The sequence below is a fragment of the Heloderma suspectum genome, chromosome 2 (assembly GCF_057233095.1).
Source record: "Heloderma suspectum isolate Gila_16-S chromosome 2, 16-S_ref, whole genome shotgun sequence".
In the NCBI taxonomy this organism is placed as follows: Eukaryota; Metazoa; Chordata; class Lepidosauria; order Squamata; family Helodermatidae; genus Heloderma; species Heloderma suspectum.
This window is the reverse complement of record NC_139459.1, coordinates 330,268,308-330,291,528: the sequence shown is the minus strand read 5'-3', so window position 1 is coordinate 330,291,528 and position 23,221 is coordinate 330,268,308. Positions and strand designations below refer to the sequence as shown.

Below are 23,221 nucleotides of genomic sequence, written 5' to 3'. Positions count from 1 at the left end.
GTCCGCAGTGGTTAGCAGGGCTCCTGCAGTGGTGGACACTCTGGCTGGTGGACTCTATGGTCGTGGCCTGGAGCCCATTTAAGCCACCAGGTAGCCCGCCACATGTAATGGTAAGCCACCCCAGGGCCCCTTAACCCCTTTGCAGGGTCTAGTTACCTGGGGTGGCTTAGTAACCACGCAGAACGGGGTTTTTCCCCATGCACAACACACTAAGCCACCACGGTTACAGGAAATTCCTCAACCACCATAGCTTAGCATGATGTCTGAACAGGCCCTCTGTGTCCATCTAGCCCAGTATTGCCTACTCTAACTGGCAAGAGCTCTCCAGGGTCCCAAGTGGAGGTTTTACACATCACCTGTTACCTGAACCTTTTAACTAGAGAGACCAGGAATTGAAGCTTGAACCTTCTGCATGTGCTCTACCACTGAGCTATGGCTCTTTCATAACCTAATGAGGCAGGCTGGTATATTTAAAAGTTTTAAACAAATATGTATATAATTTAATTCATATCGAAGACCCCCAGACACAAATGCCCTAGGTTAGGTGCAGACAGTGACATAATGCAAAGTTTTTGCAAGGCAGAACTTTAAAACCTTGGCAAAAATAAAGGGAATTGCTAAAGCAGGTCTAGTCTTGCATCACATGTCATCTTGGAAAATCTTTCACAAACAATGAATTCCATAAACCAGTCACTGTGAAGCAAGAGAAAAATATATTGATCTCTCATCCTTCTTCCAAAATAGTAATTTCTCATTTTCCCATAGAAAGGGGTAGTTCAAACAACATGTATTTAAATGGAGACATCACTGGCAAGAAAGTAATAAGCATGTTGGAAATTAACAGTTCCTTCAAGCATAAAGAAAAAAAAAAGTTGGGGGGGTGGGGGAAGTCTTGTAAAATGAAACAAGAAGAAGATTCTCTTTCAAGTTGAGCCAACTTTATTCAAAGGAATTGAGGGAAATAATTACATTAGCCCACAATGCATGTAAGTTCTCCATCAGCCTTATTTAGTATTTCTCTCTGTTGTTTTTCTTCTCCCCTCAAATTTCAAAGTTCTTGAGTTTTAAAAGTCATAGCTGCATGCTCCTTAGGGATGACTGAGTTCTTGGAGGAATTTCTTCAAAGGCTCTCAGCACTCTGGGGATCCAGCCCTTTTTCTGACAAAAGACATCCACTGGCAGGGAACTGCGAATAATAAATTGACATGCAACTGCCTTGAGCTATTATGTCAGGAAAATGTGTAGCCCTTTCTCTCTTCTCCATACCAGTACTAGGTATGGTGTCAGCAAAAAGACAGAGCCTACAGTTCAGTTTAGATTAGAAGATGAAAACCGTCTCCATACATCCTTCAGCATTTTGAAAATATTTGTTCTTATGTCTCTCCAGCTAGACCGTTTGCTTGTACAGATGTTCCGATGAGCCAAAAATCAAGTCCTGCTTGAGAAACAGGATGTTGTCATACCTACACCCCAGTCCCAAACATACTTACATGGAAGTCAGGCCTGACTGACACAATTCATACCTGTTTACTCCAGGTTAATTAAAATGAAATAACTGCTATCCTTTGATTCTCCCTTCACAATCACAGCTGGATTCTACACTGGAAAAGTAAATTGGATTGCCCTCCTGGGACTGTATCACTTTACAATGCAAGTATGTGGTGACAACCTGACTGAATGCTCTGCATTGTCAAAAACGCGCTGAGTATGACAAGTTAGCATGGGGGAGAGAAGTGTTCTAGTCTTGCCTGCTAATTGGCATAATGTTTTTCTACATGTAGTAAGTTTGCCTTTCCATGAGGGAGCACTCAAACATGCATGTCTCCGTTTGAATTCTGAAGGACCGCACCACCTGGCTTTTCTGAATGCGAAGATTTAGCAGCACAGTCCACCATAACCATGGATTAAGAAAGTAAGGCCTTGACTGGACTACTGGAACATGATGTACATGGGGCTGCCCATGAAAACTACTTGGAAACTTCCATTAGTATAGTAGCTTGCTGCAGAAAGCTGCTGCTAAAATCTTGAGTGGGGCAAAGTGCTGAGCTCATGGGAGCCCTTTATTGTCCGTACAAGTTTGCTTCTGAGTGCAACTGAAAGTGATAGTTATGACTTTATATGCCCTAAACAAGCTACTAGAAGAACATGTGAATCTGCCTGTTCTTTAAAATCAGCTGTTGTTCACCTCTTGGGTGTTTAACGGATCCAGTTCGCAAGACATGGTGGGTTCAAAGAATCATAGAACAGTAGGGTTGGTAGGGGCCAATAAGACCATCGAGTCCAACCCCCTGCTCAGTGCAGGAATCTAAGTCAGAGCATCCCTGACAGATGGCTGTCCAGCCTCGTCTTGAATGCCTCCAGTGTGGGAGAGCCCACCACCTCTCTAGGTCATTGGTTCCATTGTTGTATTGCTCTGACAGTCAGGAAGTTTCTCCTGATGTTCAGCCGGAATCTGGCTTCCCATAACTTGAGCCCATTATTCCGTGTCCTGCACTCTGGGATGATCGAGAAGAGATCCTGGCCTTCCTCTCTGTGACAACCTTTCAAGTACTTGAAGAGCACGATCATATCTCCCCTCAGTCTTCTCAAGGCTAAACGTGCCCAGTTCTTTCAGTGTGTCTTCATAGGGCTTTGTTTCCAGTCCCCTGATCATCTTCGTTGCCCTCCTCTGAACCCTCTCCAGTTTGTCTGCATCCTTCTTAAAGTGTGGTGCCCAGAACTGGACACAGTACTCCAGATGAGGCAGAACCAGTGCTGAGTAGAGGGGAACTAGTACTTCCGGGGATTTGGAAGCTATACTTCTATTAATGCAGCCCAAAAGAGCATTTGCGTTTTTTGCAGGCACATCACATTGCTGGCTCATATTCAGCTTGCGATCGACAACAATTCCAAGATCCTTCTTGCTTGTAGTATTGTTGAGCCAAGTATCCCCCATCTTGTAACTGTGCATTTGGTTTCTTTTTCCTAGGTGCAGAACTTGGCATTTATCCTTTTTAAATTTCCTTCTGTTGTTTTCTGCCCAGTGCTCCAGTCTATCACTTTGAAAAAAAATTTCTTCCAGGGTATCAGATATCCCGCCCAATTTTGTGTCATCTGCAAACTTTATCAGCATTCCCTGCACCTCCTCCTCCAAGTCATTAATAAAAATGTTGAAGAGCACTGGGCCTAGGACTGAGCCCTGTGGTACCCTGTTCGTTACCTCTCCCCAGTTTGAGAAGATCCCATTGATAAGCACTCTTTGGGTCTGATTCTGTAGCCAACAGTAGATCCACCTGATCGTTGTTTCACCTAGTCCACTTTGAGCTAGTTTGCTCATCAGGATATCATGGGGCACTTTGTCGAAAGCTCTGCTGAAGTTGAGGTATATTATGGTCACAGCATTGTCACAGTCCACAAGGGATGTTACCTGATCAAAAAATGAGATCAGATTCATCTGGCAGGATTTGTTCTTGACCAATCCATGTTGGCTTCGAGTAATCACTGCACTGTTTTCAAGGTGCTTACAGACAGATTGCTTTATAATCTGCTCCAGAATTTTCCCAGGGATTGATGTCAGACTGACTGGTCTATAGCTCCCAGGTTCCTCCTTTTTGCCCTTTTTGAAGATAGGGACAACATTAGGGAAGATAGGGTTGTCATGAGTTAATTAAGCCACAATTTAGGCCACATGCAGCCACTGTTTTGAATATGCAACCTCTGATTGGGGTGACTGGTGGTTGCAGTGTGTTGTGCGAACCTAGCCATCGTGAGTTAATTGAAAGTTTAACAACCCACACTTAACCCAACGACTAATTCAGTGTTAAGTGTGGATTGTTACTTAACCCACAATAAGCCACCATGTCGTGTGAATTGACTTCTTGTCTTCTGAGAAATGGTTAGTGACAATGCACAAGAAGGCTTTCTCTGCACAGTGGGTTGTATTTGGAACTATTTGCCCCAAGAAGTTAGGTTATCTTCCTCTGTATTTGTGTTCTGCTGGCAAATGAAGATGGTTCTCTTTAAATAAGCTTTTGATTCTATTTTTGCTTAATTTAATTTACTGATTGTTAATTTGAGCTTTTTGTGTTGTTTCTTTTTGATGCTACTTTTAGTCCAGTAATTGTGTTTTAATGATCGATTATCATTATTCTTGTCTTGTTTTTCTATTTTGTAAGTCGCTTGGAGTTATTCCTTTGTGGAGGGAATATTTTTGGTACAAAATAACATATAAAAATAATTGTGATGGTTGGGATGTGTTAAGGGGCAACTAACCCATGTTAGGAAATGTACTAGTTGTGCCTAATCAAATCTGATCCTGGTTATAAGAGCAGCATCCAATGAAGGTTGGAATGACAGGTTTACATCTTCCAGGGAATGGGAGCAATTGAAATCCATTTTAGTTACTGTGATTATAGAAGCAAAGTGGCAGTTCTTCTGAATTAAGTATTTTAGTGCTGAGTGGTAAGCATTCTGCATGTGCTCAGAAGCACTCATCCTTATGGATCTGAGCCCTAGCATTGACAACAGGTTCCAGGATTGAGCTCTGCTTCTAACCAAATGAACTGTATTTACCCACGATATTCCCACAATTAAAGGAGTTTTTCTGCCTTGGTAAGTTGCCCTAGGGTCAGCCATTTTGTTGCAATGTAAGTTCTCTGCGTACGCATCTAGAATGAGGCACTACATTAATCTTAAGCTTCACCAACAGGCTACCAAAGGCAGCATAAAGGAATGTAAATGACATAATTATGTAAATAAATATGGAAATGCATGGCTCCATTTCCATGTTTCTCTAAACAAGGGGAAAACTACATTTTGCTGGAAGCTGGAACCCAGGGTGGAATGTAATGAACCTGGAACTTGCTCTCAGACAGAGCAAAGAAAATACACTATCAATGCTTCCAATTACAGCAATAAAATCATTGCTCTTTAGTGACACATCTAGATGGCCCAGTAATTGACACACATTATCCAAATCTAGACAGGACACGAGTCCAATTATCTGTAATTGCTCTCACGCATGGTTACATATCTGACACTCTATGCTACTCTCCTGTCTGTTACCAGCATAGGGGGGTGGGTGGGGTGGAGAAGACTGATGACAATTCCTAAGAGATTTGACTTTGCCATCTCAGTCTGCCTTTGGCTCCTATAAGCATGGACTTAAAAAAAAATCTATATAATGGGAGATTGAGGCATCAGTTTGTTCAACAGCATGGGTAAGGCATTTGGCTGCTATAGTGATTGACACCACACCACAACTTTGATTACTAGAGTGATTATTCTAGTAAACAAAAATCATGATTTCCACCTTGCCCAATAAGCATGCATGAAAAAGAGAGAAAAAGCACTTCCCATCTGTGTTTATTGGGGTTAGCCCCAATGAATACAGTGGGTTTTGGAAGTCAATATAGAATAGGCTGGTAATTCTGTCCATCTTGAGTGGGTGGCCCAGTTTGGTCCTTATAAATGTGCAGATGCTCAGACTGTGGCCCAGCAGATTTTTAGCACTCGCCTAAAAATAAAAAAGGGCAAGTGCATGTCATGATCTCTCCTCCAGTATGATTTTATGGATTCTTGAAAAATATGCAGAATTGTGAGAATTTCAGCTTTCATTTACATGGGAAAATTCCCTTCAAGAATGACAGGGAGAATATGCAATTACCAAGCATGGCACTTTGCTGAAATGTTAATTGTACACCTTTATAATTTGATCAACAGTATCATTTTAAAATAAACACACGCAAAGTGCAAATCATTTTTATTGGCACTAACCAGATCTAAACCTTTCCACATGCTTGACAGATTACAGCAACAGGGAGATACTGTATAGATCAAGGCAGTAAAATCTCCCTGAGAGGGTAAAATGCGCTTCTAAGAACCGCCTACGGGCGTCATCTTGCAACACAATCATATGCTGGCTCTTAATACACAATCATATGCTGGCACTTAATACACAAGCTTCATCTTGAGCACACGAGTAATCCCAGGGATATCAGAGGTCAAGTAATGAAATGTAAAGGTGACAAACTCAAAACCTTGTGTGTGGTGCAACCACCAGCCTCTGAAATGATAATAGAAATGATAATTTTGTAGGAAGAGTGCAACAGGCATCCCAAAACCAAGGAATCTCGCACCGTACACCTAGAGGAAAAATCAAGGGTGGAGAATCTATAGAGATAGGCTGGTCCTGGCCAGCACTCATATTCTAATGCAGAGATAGGCAACCTGGTGCTCTCTAGACGTCTTGAACTACAAACTCCATAATTCCTGTCCACTGGCCATGTTGGCTGAGGCTGACAGGAGTTGGGAGTCCAAAACATCTGGAGGGCACCAGATTGCCATACCAAGAAAGACATCTTGGGGTTGTGGTGGACAGCTCGATAAAAATGTCAACCCAGTGTGAAGCTGCTGTAAAAAAGACAAACTCCATGTTAGGCATAATTAGAAAAGGAATTGAGAATAAAACTGCCAACATCATACTGCCCCTATACAAATCTATGGTGAGGCCACACTTGGAATCCTGTGTCCAGTTCTGGTCACCATACCTAAAAAAAGATATTGTAGAGCTGGAAAAAGTTTAGAAAAGGGCAACTAAAATGATCAAGGGGCTGGACCAGCTCCCCTATGAGGGAAGGTTACAACAGCTGGGATTGTTTAGCTCAGAAAAAAGGAGGGTGAGGGGAGACATGATAGAGGTGTACAAAATGATGCACCGTGTGGAGAATGTGGATAGGTAGACATTTTTCTTCCTCTCTCAAAGTACTAGAACCCGGGGTCATCCTATGAAGCTGATTTTTGAGAGATTCCGGACAGATAAAAGGAAGTACTTCACACAGTGCATGGTTAAACTATGGAATTAGCTACCACAGGATGTAGTGATGGCCACCAATTTGGATGGCTTTAAATTGGGATTAGACAAATTCCTGGAGGAAAAGGCTCTCAATGGCTACAAGTCTTGATGGCTATGTGCCACCTCCAGCACCAGAGGCAGTGAGCCTATGTACACCAGTTGCTGGGGAACATGGGTGGGAGGGTGCTGTTGCGCTCATGCCCTGCTTGTGGGTTTCTGGTTGACAGCTGTTTGGCTACTGTGTGAACAGAATGCTGTATCAGATGGACCCTTGGTCTGATCCAGCATGGCTCTTCTTATATTCTTATGTTTCTAATGCACACTTGCTCTGCATATGATATGCATATCCATTCATTAGTCAGTTTTCATGCCCAATTCAAAATGCTGGCTTTGATCTTTGAAACATTAAGAGAAGGTGCACCTCGTCCCATATATACCCCATCAGACATGGAAAATGTTGTTGGAGACGCTTCTCCAGGTTGGAGGGGAGGGGAGTGGTGAAGAAGAACAGGAGCTCTTCTATAGTGGTGCCCACTCTGTGCAACCCTCTACCTAGGGAGACCTATGCGGCCATCGTGGTCAGGTCATTCAGGAAATTGGTGGTGATTTCTTTGGTTATAAAGGAATCTGCACCATTAGGTGGCTCCTGATGGTATTTTATTAGTGTGTTGCTATTAGTGTGTGGTTGTTATAATTTTATGCTTTTTTAATAACACTACTATTACTGTCATGCCATTTTGTTAACCGCCATGACAGCCTGCAAGAAGGCTGTTTTTTGTGCGGTAACAAGATATTAGATACTTACAAGGAAGTAAGCACCATTGAATTCATTGGAAATTACTTCAGAGTAAACATGCATAGGATCAGACTGCACAAATAAAATAAAAAATATGGTTCACAAATACTGCATAACATTTGCATGCATATATTGCACGGCAGGCTATGTTTAGTGGATTTTGATGTGACACTACACAAACCAGGCACCTTTAAGGACACAATCCTATGCATGTTTAGACAAAAAAAAAATCCCTACAACTCCCAGCATTCCCCCATTTAGAACTTATTTTCTGTCTTATAATGCATATGATTGTGCCCTAAATGTGTTGCTTCTACAGCATTTCATTTTTTCAGGAAGCAATAGCTGGTATGCCATTTAGGGCACAATCCTATCGAGATAGGCGGCCACTCGGAGGCAACCGCCTATCCAGTGAAGGGCAAGAGCAGCACAGAGGGGATCGTCCCCTCCGCACTTCAGCCTCCCTGCATTTGTGGCTAGGCAGACGATTTTGGCCGTCTAGCTGCAGGAAGTCGGAGTGGGGGGCGGGGCAGACGCTGAACGATGCATAGAAAGCGTTGGAACGGTACTTCTGCCCTCCTGGCCCCGGCCCCAGGAACACCCCATTTTTGCTGCTCTGCACTCCTCTTACGAGCACAGAGCAGATCCGTGCTGCCTATGAGGCAGCGCGGGAGGGAGTGGAGGTCGGCTCTCAGGGAACCGACCTATCCTATGGCTGTCTAGCCGCTGACTAGTGGCCATAGGATTGCACCCTTAAGATCTTGCTTCACAAGTTTTTGAGTTTTTCAGCCAAGACCATAATGTTGCTAACTGCAAATGGTCAAAACTATGAGTCAGTCCTCCAGTTTGAAAACACTGGACGTTATTGGTATATTTGCAGGGGTTCTAAGTCCTTTGGATATGCTACAGTCATTCTAAGGTTTCTCTCATCTAATTTGAATTCTCCAGAATTTCCATCCTTCCTCTGACCCCTTCCTCACATTAAAAAACAATCCTCACAAGCATGCATGGGTTACACAGAAGCACTAAGTGAGGCTGCACCCAGTCTTTAAGACTTATGTCACCGACTGCTAGTTAAATGACTTCTACTGCAAGTTCTAGCATAAGAATTCCTGTGATCATGCTTGCAAGTTTTTGACCAATGGCTGGAGTGGTCTAAACCACTGAGATTCACACAGTAAGTAATTCCAATGAAATGTTCAACAGGCAGCAGACAGCTGAATCTCTGAGAAACAGTGCTTTCTTTTATCCACCATTTTGAATCTGAGCCTCCTCCCAAGATAGGTTTGGACCTTCAGAGCCACCCATTCCCCAGTTCTGTTGACACCCTCTAGTTTGCCTGTTTCCACCATATTTTCAGCATGAGCATGCATGCACAGATATTAAATTGGCTACCAGTTGCATGGATGTAGTCTTATTGGTTTGCATACGTAGCTGCCCCCTGAGAATGTATTCACTTAGCGAATAAGGATGGAAGCATGACCACAATACAAGCAAGCTGGTAGGAGTGAAAGAGAGGGGGCAGGGGGCCAGCAGCAGATGTAGGCAGCAAAAAACAGTGGGCAGACAAACAGGGGTCCTCCTAGCCAATTCAGACCCTGTTTTCCATGAACTATAGCAGAGACCCAATTGCAAATGCTAGTCCTAATGAACAGTCACGTCGACAAGTGTGTATATAACATACAGGTACCAGTGTATGTTGAGGGAGGGGCCATGGCTCAGTAGCAGAGGACATGTTTGGCATGCAGAACCTCCCAAGGTTCCAGCATCACCAGGCAGGGCCGGAAAAACTCCTGCCTGAAACCCTGGAGAGCCGTTGTCAGTCAGTATCAACAATACTGGGCTAGACAGACCAATGGTCTAACTCGGTATTATGCAGCTTCCTGTATTCCTTCATTAAGTGTGGCTGTATCCTGGACAGTAACCTGTCGACACATGTGGATTGATGTCTGTATTTCCCTGAAAACACTGGAAACCGCACTGTCCTTGGGACCAGTGAAAGAAATGGAATAGCTTCAGCAGAGATCAGCCTACAAATGTTGCTATTATAGCACAGGCCTCTCTGTTTCACAAGCACATCTGCGGTTGTTGAATTCTTACCCTTGCGGACTGACCCCCTTTGCTCTAAATGAATTTGTTATGTCGGCATGCCTAGCTGTTTATACAATGAGATGTGCGACTGTTTCGACTGGGTGCATATGTGAAAGCCACTTCTGGCTCTGTCTCATGACCCCTCTGTGAGAGGGCTTAGAAAGACACTCTGGCTTAGGAGGGAAAGCAGCAGCAAAGGCATTAAAAGAAGTCTGAGCTTGCACCACTTCCTCTCCAAGCCATCTAGTCAGAGCTCCCATGGGCCTTAAGAGTGTCCATAGTTCCACCTCTGATATTGTCCTGTGTCGAAAGGGCTTCATACTTCCTCCTGAGGCAAAATAACCTGATTTTTAATATTAATTTTACTTGACTTTATATGCTTAGAATGGGCTTTAAAAAACATGCTTTAAATAACTATCTCCTCTCAGTTTTTGTTTGTATTCACATCTCATGTGTTTCAGATACAGAATCAACACAGAGCCAAAATGGGTTGCCACTCTTGTGAAAATTTGGTCTATCAGAGAACGGTGTGTTCTGTTCTGTAGACAAGGCACAAGTTGGAGGACAGTGAGTCATACTTCATGTGGATTATACTCGAGGGCTAAACAGAATAGACTTGAGAGAAAGTCAGCATCCCCTAATCATTCTGATAAAGGTTGATATGGCAAATGACTTCTCAAGCACCATATAGATCAGCCTTCCCCAACCTGACGTCTTCCAAATGTTGTGGACTACAATGCCCATCATTCCTGACCATTGGTCATGCTGACTGGAACTGATGGGAGTTGTTCTTGTTGTTCTTGTTATTATTATTGTTGTCATTATTATTTTTAACATCAATAAAATGTATATACCGCCCAATTGACAGATGGCCTCAGGGGGGTTTACAATCATAAAAAACTCCCAAAACAACAATAACATAACAATAAAATATTAATCATAATAACATATTAAACAACAACCAAAACATAAGGAGTATGCAGTAGGAACTGGAAAATCAAGCCAGATACCATGAGCTTCATGCCTTGCATGAACCAATCTCTCCTCTTCTTAAGAGCAGATCTTTTTGTTCAAAGATTGCTGACATATTGGTTAGAAGGATCTGTATTAGGTAAGATCTCCTTTAAGAGCCCATTTACACTGGCAGGTTCCAGCTGATGCCATCTTCTGTAACAAAGGAAAGATTTATATAAGATCCTATATGAGGCTAGCTTCTGTTTCTGCAGCAATCAGACTCAGCATCTTTCTCACTATTTGATTGGGGTCCACCGCTACAGAATGGGAGGAGAAAATGGTCCTGTTCAGGTATTCTCTAAGTGTGTTGTTTAAACACATGAGGAGGGGGAGTGTGCTAACCCCGCCCACTTTCTCATCGCACTGTATGCATGGAGAGCAACTTTGTGAAGACGAGAGCCTCCTGGATCCGTGGGAGCTCTCGAGAGATCAAGAACTCTGATTTTCCAGCATTCTCACTTGTGTGAAGAACCTCCATGGATAGAGGAGGCCCTCCACTTCAGACAGTATCTCTCCTCACAAGTAGAGGGTGATGATGCAACAACGGAAAGGGGCAGGGCTGGAGTGCCCTCCCTCCTCATTGCTTCTGTACGGTAGCAAAGACACTGAATAGGGCTAATAACATAGAACCATAGAATCATAGGGTTGGAAGGGGCCTACAAGACCATCAAGTCCAACCCCCTGCTCAATGCAGGAAGTCTGATTCCCAGGCGGTCTCCCATCCAAGTACTAACCAGGGCTGACCCTGCTTAGCTTCCGAGATCAGATGAGATCAGGCACATCTTCAAGGTATTTTGAAAAATTACAAATGCTGGCCTCGCTTTCAAAAAATAGTTTCTATTAAAAAAAAATGGCTAATAGTAATATTGAGGTAGCTGTAAAGCGGCTTCATTTGTTCTGGCTTTAGCAAAATCATGTGTCTCTCCAGATAGGACCAAGTGTCCAATCCAAGTAACATGGTGGAATAGTGTGATGTGGCACATTTTTTTAATGTTTAATTAAGAATAAATGTTGAAGGTATTCTTAGACATCTCAGTATCTGCTTCAAAGCAGCATGGGGTTTAGCTGCTATTCTGATGGGGGAGGAATGAACAGACTAACATGAAAGCATGTATAAAGGATGGAGAATGGCTCTGGCCTCTTTTTCAGTTCTTATTATGCACAGAATGTAACACACGCAACCTTTACAGAAAGATTTTAAAAAGAAAAGAAAAATCCCCAGTACATTCCTGCATAGGGGACTTGCTATCTAGAAATCACTGTTTTCTTTTTAAAAAGAAATCATTCTCCAGACAATAAACAGAAGACCAAATAACACAGGTGACTGATCACAAACAGCCACACTGGCTGAACTGCATTTCCAGAAAAATGATATATTTTTATTGATATATTTGGCACCAAGATCCTTTTCAGCATATGGTATATGAATTATTGAGAAGAAAGTTTCACTGAAATCAGTGGTGTTTAATTCCACATAATGGATGCTTAAACCTGTTTAAGGCCTATTGAAATCCATGAGACCTGAGTACACATTAGGCTTAAAAAGCTGTATCGTGTCCCATTGATTTCAATGGGCTTTAAGCATGTTTCGTTTTTTTCTGGCTTGCCCCCAACCCGTTTGAGAGAGGATCTTAACTAGCACTGTATCTATAAGGCATCTATAATTGTGGGGTTCAGTTTTCCTACCCTTTTTTGTGAATAGGAATTATAAGACTAAATCCCACCTACCCAGCCTGTTTTCTGTGTCCCACAGAAGTTTAAAACTTCATGCAGTTTATCTGTGTGTAACTGCAGGCCCACTGAATAAAAGCTGAAAACATTTTAAACCATGGGCGAGCAAGCTGAAGCTCTAGAGCCACTCGCATTTCTCGGCCTAATTTCAAAAGCCTTTGGGAAGTGATCAGTCCAGACCTCTAACAAGAGAGATCTGTCCCTCCTTTAGCAAACTGCTGCTTGTGGAAGAAGAGACGGGGGGGCGGGGGAGAAAGAAAAATTGGAAAAAGGGGAAAGGGGGTGTGAGTGGGGGGATCGCCATGACAGAAAGAGAAAAAGCGTGGGCCCTCTCACATTTGCTTCTGCCTTCGGAAGAAAATGGCTCCCCAGCCCTGTTTTATTAAACTATCCAATATTATGTCCATCCATACTTCATTTCTGAAATGATCCTCTGTACAAAACAAAAACAAAACGCTTCACACAGGAAACCAGATGACAAGATGTAGGATTCTTTCTGATATGCTATGTTTTTGTCTTCAGGGAAGTATTTTGTATGGGGGTGAATTCATTCACGTCAGTCCTCACCCATAGCTTGAAGTGATACAACTGAGAAACAAGTTGATCACCTCATCCTCGATTTGTGCTGACTAATCCTGATCTGGTGGCCTCTTTAAGATGCATCGAGGCATCCGTATATATGATGTCTCATTAAGAGGGCAATATGTGAGCTATTCCCATGTTCCTTCGGATTTGTCCCAACCCCAAAGCATCAGCCTGTGAATGGCAAAGATACAACTACAACAAAGCTCCCAGCAAATCAGGCCGTTCATGGTTGCTGTGGGTATTTCCAGAAGGACAGCTCCTAGCACTACCAAACAAATGCCACTGTACAGCTATTTCATATTTTTCTTCTTAATGGATTCTTCCTGCTAAGAAGAAAGATGGAAGAAGCACTGGGAAAACGTGGGAAAGTTACAAATGGAAGACAACAATGTTTTCCTATACTATAACTCAGGGTCATCCCATGACGCTGATTGGTAGGAGACTCAGGACAGATAAATGGAAGTATTTCTTCACACGGTGCATAGTTAAACTATAGAATTCACTACTGCAAGATGTAGTGATGGCCACCAATTGGATGGCTTTAAAAGGGGATTGGACAAAATCATGGAGAAGGCTATCAATGGCTATTAGTCTTGATGACTATATGCTACCTCCAGCATCAGAGGCAGTACGCCTACGTGCACTGGTTGCTGGGGAACACGAGCAAGAGGGTGTTGTTGCACTCATGTCATACCTGTTGGCTTCCCACCAGCAGCTGGTTGGCCACTGTGCGAACAGAATGCTGCATCAGATGGACCCTTGGTCTGATCCAGCATGGCTCCTCTTGTGTTCTTATGATATCTGAACTCCCTGTACAATTGCATGAATGAGGCAGGACAATTGCACAATAAAAACCTCATCTGAAAGCACCCTGTCAGTCTGTGGTGTACAATTCAGGCATGCTTCATAGAATGCAGCTCTATATCACAGAGGAAAGTGCCAGTCTCGGACATCCACAAGGATGCCACTCTGTGGTAAAAGCATCAGAAATATGCCCTGCAAATTACATTTGGAGCTTCAAACTGACTACACTGTGTCAGAAATCCTTCAGAGAATAGCACTGATTATGTATGCATGGAAAAGGGAAGATAGGTCAGATAGGTATTTATTTGTTACACTTATACTGAAATTATTGTATCTTGCAGCAAGTATCTCACCCTCCCCACAGCCAAGATTCACTTGCCACCTGTGCTGACCGAGTCAGAGAGATTGTGTGGCATAGGCTGGTTGCGATGCTCTTCTTCCTCCCTCTAGCTCTAGCTTAAATAAGGAGAGAGAATGTGCATACCTGACTATAGCTGGGAGAACACATCTGCTGTTATTATCTTTAATGGCCCATACAATAAATCTACTTTCATTCGGGGGGGGGGGGTGAATGTGTCCTACATTTGAATTTCCTAGCCACTTGTGGTTCCCAGGACTCAACTGGCCACCCTTATTATGTCCTTGACTCTTTTGTGCTGCATCTGCACCTGAATTACGAACGTAAGAACATAGGAAGAGCCATGCTGGATCAGATCAAGGGTTCATCTAGCCCAGCATTCTGTTCACACAGTGGCCAACCAGCTGTCGACCAGAAATCCACAAGCAGGGCATGAGTGCCACAGCACCCTCCTGCCCATGTTCCCCAGCAACTGGTGCTCATAGGCATACTGCCTCTGATACTGGAGCTAGCACATAGCCCTCAGGACTAGTAGCCGCCGCCATCCTCCTCCTCCTCCTCCTCCTCCTCCTCATAGATATTGCACTCTATACCAGAGCACATTCCAATTAACCCCAAAACATACAACACAATTATATAAACAAAGTCAATAATTACACATTAAATAAACTACTAATCAAAATTTTAACTACTTACAACCAATCAATTAAAACAACCAACCAGTGTGAACCGCCTAGAGAGCTTTGGCTATTGGGCAGTATAGAAATGCAAGCAAGCAAGCAAGCAATCAGTAAACAAACAAACAAACAAACCCAATTACAAACCAATTGTTCCTCACTCCATACACCAACGCCTACAGATCTGACTCAAATAAATAGGTTTTCAAGTCTCGTTTAAATTTTTCCAACTCTGGTTCCATAAGGTGGTATAAAGGGAGAGAATTCCACAATCGTGGACCAGATGAGAAAATGCCCAGAGCCTAGAGTTTGCCAACTTAGTCCAGGGAACCATCAAGAGTTCAGAACCTGCAGACCAAGTTCTCCTAAAAGGAGCATGCCACACAACCAACTCCACCAAATACCTGGGAAGGGAAAGACGCAGGGCCTTAAAAGTCAAGACAAGTTTAAAATGTGCCCTTGCCTTGACAGGCAACCAATGCAATGCCCTGTGATACTGGAAAAGATGGGAATAACAGGGCATTGGTAGCCTTGTCCTCCAGGAATTTGTTTAAGCCCCTTTTAAAGCCACCCAAATTGGTGGCCATCACTACATCTTGTGCTAGCAAATTCTATAGTTTAACTATGCGCTGTGTGAAGAAGTACTTCCTTTTATCTGTCCGGAATCTCCCAACAAGCAGCTTCACAGGATGACCTCGGGTTCTAGTATTGGGAGGGAGGGGGCAAATGTCTCCCTATCCACATTCCAAAATGACCATGCATCATTTTGTACACCTCTATCATGTCTCCCCTTACCATACTTTTTTCCAGGCTAAACAATCCCAGGTGTTGTAACCTTCTCTCCTAGGGGAGATGCTCCAGTCCCTTGATCATTTTAGTTGCCCTTTTCTGCACTTTTTCCAGTTCTAAAATATTTTTTTTTAAGTGTGGTGACCACACTGTACACAGGATTCCAAGTGTGGCTGCACCATAGCTTTGTATAAGGGCAGTATGATATTGGAAGTTTTATTCTCAATTCCTTTTCTAATTATGCATAACATGGAGTTTGCCTTTTTTACAGCGGCTGCATACTGAGTTGATGTTTTCATCGAGCTGTCCACCACAACCCCTAGATGTCTTTCTTGGTCAATCACCGCTAGCTCAGATCCCATCAGGTTATACTTGAAGTTGGGATTTTTTGCCCCAATATGCACTTACACTTGCTTAGATTGAACCTCATTTGCCATTTCGATGCCCATTCTCCCAGTTTGGAGAGATCCTTTTGGAGCTCCTCACAATCCCTTTTTGTTTTAACCACCCTAAATTATGTGGTGTCATCAGCAAACTTGACCACTTAACTGCTCACTTCTAATTCCAGATCATTTATGAACAAGTTGATTGGGAACAAGTTGGTCCCAATAAAGATCCCTGTGGGATCCCACTATTTACTTCCCTTGATTGGGAGAATTTACCATTTATTCCTTCTCTCTTCGTTCTGTTCTTTAACCAGTTACTGATCTGTGATAGGACATCTTCTCTTATTCCATGACTGCTAAGTTTGCTTAGGAGTCTTTAGTGATGGACTTTGTCAAAAGTCTTTTGGAAATCCAATGTTTAGAGATATTTGCTTTGCCCAGTAGTCTTTTCCTGTTTATAGCTGGGGGTTAGCTACCTGTCCATTCTGCTTCATTTAAGGCTAGGCTGAAGTGGTTTCTGCTACAGTTTGAACATAAACCAATAAACATACTGGATCGATATCATGTAATTCACATTCGTTCCTGATACAGGAAAGGGAGAAAGAGTAGAAGTCGGACAATCAGGGTTTCTTTAGCTCAGATAATGAAAGTCATGCTATATACATCTCATCTACCCTATACTGTGAGCTCTCAACAACCCTTTACACTTTAACAGCAGAGAAACAAAGAGATCTGTAGTGCCTGGTTATGAATTATGAACCAGATGTTCAGCTGGTATAAATCAATGCTGCTCCACCAAAGCATCAAACTAGACTTATTTACATCAGCTGGTTCTATTCATACAGTTTCCTCTAGGAGGAAATCAAAATTCTGCCATATCTCTTATGTCTTTATAACCTGTGAAATCACTCTCTCTGTCGATTTCTGCACTTGGAATTAAACCAGGATTAAAATGTGTTGCTTGTTGCCTATGAGTTTCCCTTAGGCACTGTTTGGACTGCCATGAGGTTATGAGATATTCATGAGCAATAGGGTGGCCTGTTATGAATCACCAAAAAGGTGGAAATGCATCACCCAAAAAAGTGAAGAAAACAGGACAGTGATTTGCATTAAATGCACATATGCTAATTTATATGCAAGGTCAGAAAGAATTACTATAATTAAATAGAAGTACAGTACATCTTACCATAGTCTGGAAGGCTGTGACCAGATGATCTGTGTGCCTGCCAATTCAGCCTGCTCTCCATGTGCTAATTGTTGACAGACAACATTCTTATGGTTCTTTATCTTTAAACTGGAATTGGAGAGGTCAGCCTAACAAATAGAGGACGGTCCTCTGGCAGCCCTTCAAATAGAGAACTGACCTCTGTAAAAGAGGAGAGATGGCCACCCTAAGAACAATCTAACTATTATGGGGAAACGTCAATCATAAAATATTGACAAATGTCACAGATGCTGTGAAGTAAGTCAGGTTAGGTTAGGCAAAGGTTAGGAAAGAGGTTCGGTTAGGCAAAGGCTGGGGAACCTCTTTCAGCCTAAGGGCTGAATTCCATTTTGGAGAGTTCTCAGGGACTGCATTTCTCAGGGTTCTCAGGGACTGGTGGGCAGGGCTAAAAGCAAAGGGGGCAGGGCCAGAAAAGCTCCTACTGCCAGTAACTAAGCCTTAGGAGAGGCATTTCAACCTTCTAGAATGGGGAAAAACTACACAAAGGACAGCAAACCACAGGAAGGGGGGTGGGTCAGGGAGAGAGTGTGTGGCCATCTGGGGAACCCTGGAGGGCCGAACTGAGGCCCCAGGAGGGCTGCATTGGGCCCCCGGGCCTGAGGTTTCCCACCCCTGGGCTAGGCAAAGCTTCACGTGGGGACTAGAGACAAGAGGGACAGTGTGCTGCTGGAAAGAACGAGGGGCATAGAAAGTGAAAGGGAGGCTGAAAGCTGTGAAACAGGCCCCAAAGGCAGGGAAATGAAGGGGTGGAGAGCCCAGGAGACAGGGTGGTTACAGAAAAAGGGACAGAATAGGCTGTAGGGAATGATGAGATATGGATGAAGGAGCCAAAGAGGTCAAAGAAAGCAGAGGAGGCGGGATGGAGGGGTGAATGGGAAAAAGAAGCTAAAAAAAGTAAGTAGTATTTCAGCCGGTGGAGACTGGTGGCTCCTGTGTCAGTGAGGCAGTGAATCCGCTCTGGGTTTCAGTCAGAACTCTAAAGGAGCTATCCACCTTGGATAGCTCCTTTAGAGTTTGGATACCTCCTACTTGCACCACTGTCCATTCACTTGCTCTCTCCCTCCAGGCCCAATCTGCACAAGCACCCAAAGGGAGTGCAAAAAGCAATGCAGGCTGCTGCTCCGTCTTCTCCCTCTGGTTGCTGCTTGCATGCTTGGAGAAGGCCGTGAAATCAAGGAGGAGAAACAGCAGGGCTGGCCATTCCATCAGGTGGTACAAAGGGAGATGAGAAGCAGGGCCATTCCACCAGGCTTGCTGAAATCAGTGGAGGCTGATGGCTCCTATGTCAGTGGAGCAGTGAATCCACTCTGGGTTTCAGTCAGAACTCTAAAGGAGCTATTCTGACTGGAACCCAGAGTGGATTCACTGCTCCACTGACATAGGAGCCATCAGCCTCCACTGATTTCAGCAAGCCTGGTGGAATGGCCCTGCTTCTCATCTCCCTTTGTACCACCTGATGGAATGGCCAGCCCTGCTGTTTCTCCTCCTTGATTTCACGGCCTTCTCCAAGCATGCAAGCAGCAACCAGAGGGAGAAGACGGAGCAGCAGCCTGCATTGCTTTTTGCACTCCCTTTGGGTGCTTGTGCAGATTGGGCCTGGAGGGAGAGAGCAAGTGAATGGACAGTGGTGCAAGTAGCAAAGAGGAGAAGCTGGGCCCCTACCCAGAATTGCCCCCCATCCTGAGGGAATCTTGGTCAAGGGACCCCCAAAACCTGGACAAGCACTGTTGGAAATAGCCAGCTAAATTTTTGGTTTCAGATATCTAGATGTCTAGGTAGCTATCGTGTGAGTTGGGTTAATATCTATAGCTGCTTCCAATTTCATGTCATGGCAAAATAAAACCTTAATGTTCCCTGACATAACTAGTGACTGGGAGAGGGGAAATGTGCATGGTTCCTAGAAGACCCTACAGGTTCAGGTTTTGAGACTCCTTGATCCTAGACAGTATGCCTTCTTTGTATGATTGCAGGAGCTTCTCCAGCTCTTCAAGTTAGACATTTGGAAATGGTGGGCTGAGTCTTGATCTGTCTAAATAATTCCCATTAGTACACAGGAATCTAGCACCTGCAACCTAGGAATGAAAGATCACCTGTTGCTAAGCATCTACAGACAGAGAAGATGTTGCTAAGCAGCTGGTAATGCAGTTTCATTTGCTGTTCTCATGTCTTCAATTCACAGAATACACCAAAGTCCTGGGTCTTCAAATTACTTAGATACAATAAGGAGAGGAGCAGAGCCATTCCCTTTGTGCTCTCTTCTTCCATTCTCCCCCTTGAAAAACTCTAACACCAGATCTTCACACTGCAGTTTTAACCGAGGAGTTTGAAGAGCAGTTCGGAGGCTCTGGGTGGTGGTGGCAGTGCGGAGTGTCACCTTCTGAGGGGCAATGTCTGAAGGAAACTTAAGTACATGCGTGCTTCTTGGAGCTGTAGCCCTTAAAATTGTAGCGCCCCTTTTTCAGTCATTCAGGAGGTAGACAGAAAACATGTATAATTCATTAAGATTGTCAGAGATTCAAGTTTACAAGATTCAGTTTGGAGTACCTATAACATGAGCAGCCAGCACATTATTACGTAATTTCCAGGAACAGAAAGAAGGTGGGACTTGATTCTCTCTAATCAGACATTTCCAACCTGTAGGAAGCGGTGTGTGTGTGTGTGTGTTTGTGCAGATAAAACATTTCAGGATTTGCAGGAGAGTTTCTGCTTCAAAACCAAAGGAAAAAGGTGCCTACACACACTAGGGATGTACAGACTGTGTAAAATCTGCTCCGTCTGTGTTCCACGAAGTGTCAGGAGCCTTTCGTTCTGTCATCCACCCACAGACGGATGCGAATTTTTTTTTTTTTATCATGTGGAAAAATACGGAAATAATTGCATAAACATTTACGTAAGTATTTACGTAAGTATTTACATAATTTACCTCAGTACATAACATTTAGCGTATTGTCCCCCATTCCATTCAACATTTCCTCAGTAGAAACGTATGCATTTTTCTACGGATTTATATGTGTAAATTTCAGGAAAGTAAAAAAATCATCTGAAAGTCCACGGACTCCGCATGGCCTGAAGGGGGTGCTCCGCAGTAGATTCCGCAGGTTGGATTCTTAGAAATCCGACCTCATTTTAATCCGTCTCGAATTTCTCCAGCATCCCTACCACACACCCCTACACACTTTTAACTCTTGTACATTGAGGCCAATGCCTGAACAGTTTTAACTGCACAGGTTCACACGATAAACAACCAAGAATGCCCTTTTAAATATATTAATATTGGAGGTGTAAGCCTTCTTTATGCATGCCTCCATGCATACACTAAATTGCACAGGGAATGGCCCACTCACCATGCCCCAGTACCTGCATGTTAAGTGGGACATGTGAAAAGTTGGGCACAGGACTGTAGGCAGATAGACACTCTTTGCAATCAGGACCCCTTCAGGATTGGAGTACCTATACAAAGCTGTTCCTTTTCACGTGTTCCACTCAACACAGAGACATTTATTCAGGATCCTGTTTTACTGATATATTTCAGTATGATCTTATGGTAAGCCTACCTTGCAGCGTGTGCATTTAAAAAATAAAGAAATAAATATATACAGTCCCCTTCCGTCCTCCATCTTCTGTAGCCAAAGGTGGCCCTGAAGGCAGCTCAGCCAGAACTCTGATGTTTCTTGGCTGACCTGAAACAAACTTGGTTCAGCTGTGGCCGAAAGAGTTTAACTAAAAAATACATCTTAGAAGTTCCATCTAAATAACGACCATATGCTCAGCACACCAGGCCGATGCCCAGGCAGCTTTACCTGGGCTATAGGTGCTTAAGAAAGTGCCTGGATAACTAGCAACTTTTAATTGGTGTTTTTAATGTCAGTTGTATTCCCATGACCAACAGCCTCCCATTTCAAGGCCTCCCTCTCGTCCCCTCACCTCTTCTGAGATAGTTGAAAGTAAACTGTTATCATGGTTGGTGGTAAGATCTTATGATCTGCATGTATTATTATGTATGCCAGCTGCAAGCAACAATGAAACATACCTGTTCTGGTTTCAGCCCAGGAGGAACCCAAGCATATTCTTCCAAGGCACAACCCGAGTCATCGTCAGAAGTCGAATTCCGCTGGAAGTCAAACATCAGCTTGGTTACGGTCTTCTCCATTTCCAAAGGCATCCCCCTTTCAAAGTGCTCTGCCTGTGGACACTTACAGTGCCGGCAAATCTTCCTGGAGGAGGAAAAAAAAGGAAAGAAACAAAAGGTCATACTCTGGTGTTGCTTGTATGAATATGACTTCGCCTATCAACAGAAGCTGGATTACACTAGTGCAAACCCATCATGCCTAGCATAAGACCACGGATCATACAGCTGGAGCCTTAATTACTATCCATGGGAAATGGTTACCAGTTTTGGGCGGGGTGGGGAGGTTGCTTGTTTTTTGTCTTGGATAAAGCAGCTGTCTGCAATAAGCCTGATTGGAGTAAGTGAAGTACAATGTCTAAATGCAAACAGCAACCTGTCCTTGACAACATGCCAAAGCACCCCAAAGCATTTTCTAAATCCGTCATTTTTCCATCGGGGGCGGGAGCAGGGGGACAACGAACACCAGACCACCCACATTGAGCCAGCCGTGAGGACTGAAGGGTCAAAAGCATTTGATCGATGATCTGGGATACACCTCTTCACTTTCCTCTCCTTTGACAGTGCTGATAAATATGCATACAGCGCCAGATCATGAGCATGTCCAAATCAGCAAACTGAAGAACTTACACATAAAGTATGCTAACCGTCAATGTAAACAGAAAGCTTAGCATAGCAAATTCCATTACAATGACAGAACATCATAAATATGGTTGTGTTAAATTAGAGGAAGCAATGAAAGTCACACACTGGCAACTGCTGCCTTAATGTAAGATTACCACTACATCTGCCTTACGAGGAGGGGGTAGTAACTCAGAGGCAGCGTGCATACTTTGCATATGGGAGGCCACAAATTCAATCTCCAGTTAAGGCATTTCACGTAGAAGAAAGACATTTGCCTGGGATAACAAGGGTCTCCTTTCAGCACTTGGCTCCATGGCTCATTGGAGTGATGATGGTTGTCACATATTCTGCTGTTTCTCTCTCCCCCCCCCACTTTTTGAAGCCCACTTGACAGATAGGTCTACTCAGCATAGTTCCTATGGAAAGTGATGTGACGAAAGGAGAGAGATATCAGAACACAAACCAAACAAAAAGGAGGGCAGATACTTTCAAACGAGAGGTGCAAACAGACCCAGCAGAGGGAAAGGAGGCAGGTATACCACAAGGGTGTGCAGAAAGTAGATCAAGATCTACTAGATTATTGGGTGATCTTCAGGAGCCTGACAATGATTTCTAACTATTGATTTTTTTAACAGTAACAGCAACAAAATGACTCCTCTCCCCTCCCTAAATTATAATACTGAAATGAAGAAACTTTAGGGTAACCAGAAGTGGGATTTTGTGTGGAAAGACTGTGTTCAGCTCTGGTACTCAAAACAAATTCCTGGGCTCAGAATTATTTAACTCGAAATGTATGGGCAGTATCCAATATTGCCACTCTGCCTCTGCTGGTCCCGTTGCACTCATGGGATGTACTGCTTGTGCAACAGGGAATTCACGGTTCTAAAAGTAACCATGTAAACAAATGGAAACGCTCATTTCCGGAATGGAACTGGTCCATGGACCTCCCTTCTGTGGGCTTTACTGATCTGCACGCTTCCGGAAGGAGTGTTTCCATTTGTTTCAGATTGCTTCAGGAACTGCTAGGTTCCCCACTAACCTTGCAGGAGGTCTCACTAGCACGCAGCCAGTATTGGATACTGCCCCTATATGTTTTGCACCAGGCTTCAAATCAGTGGATCTCAAGGTAAAAGAAAATTTTAAAATCCTGTAATCCTGATGTCTGCCCAACCCTGGTATACAA

The 23,221-nt window shown here is 43.5% G+C and overlaps 1 protein-coding gene across 2 annotated transcripts in view; it reads right to left on the bottom strand.

The window, feature by feature from the left end:
- Positions 1 to 23,221, bottom strand: part of PRICKLE2 (prickle planar cell polarity protein 2) — a 372,966-nt gene that overhangs the window by 106,860 nt on the left and 242,885 nt on the right. For both annotated transcript variants that reach the window (XM_084840467.1, XM_084840468.1), the window contains one exon: positions 21,319 to 21,502. In XM_084840467.1, the coding sequence (XP_084696593.1) occupies positions 21,319 to 21,502 (184 nt within the window). The remainder of the gene's footprint in view (positions 1 to 21,318; positions 21,503 to 23,221) is intronic.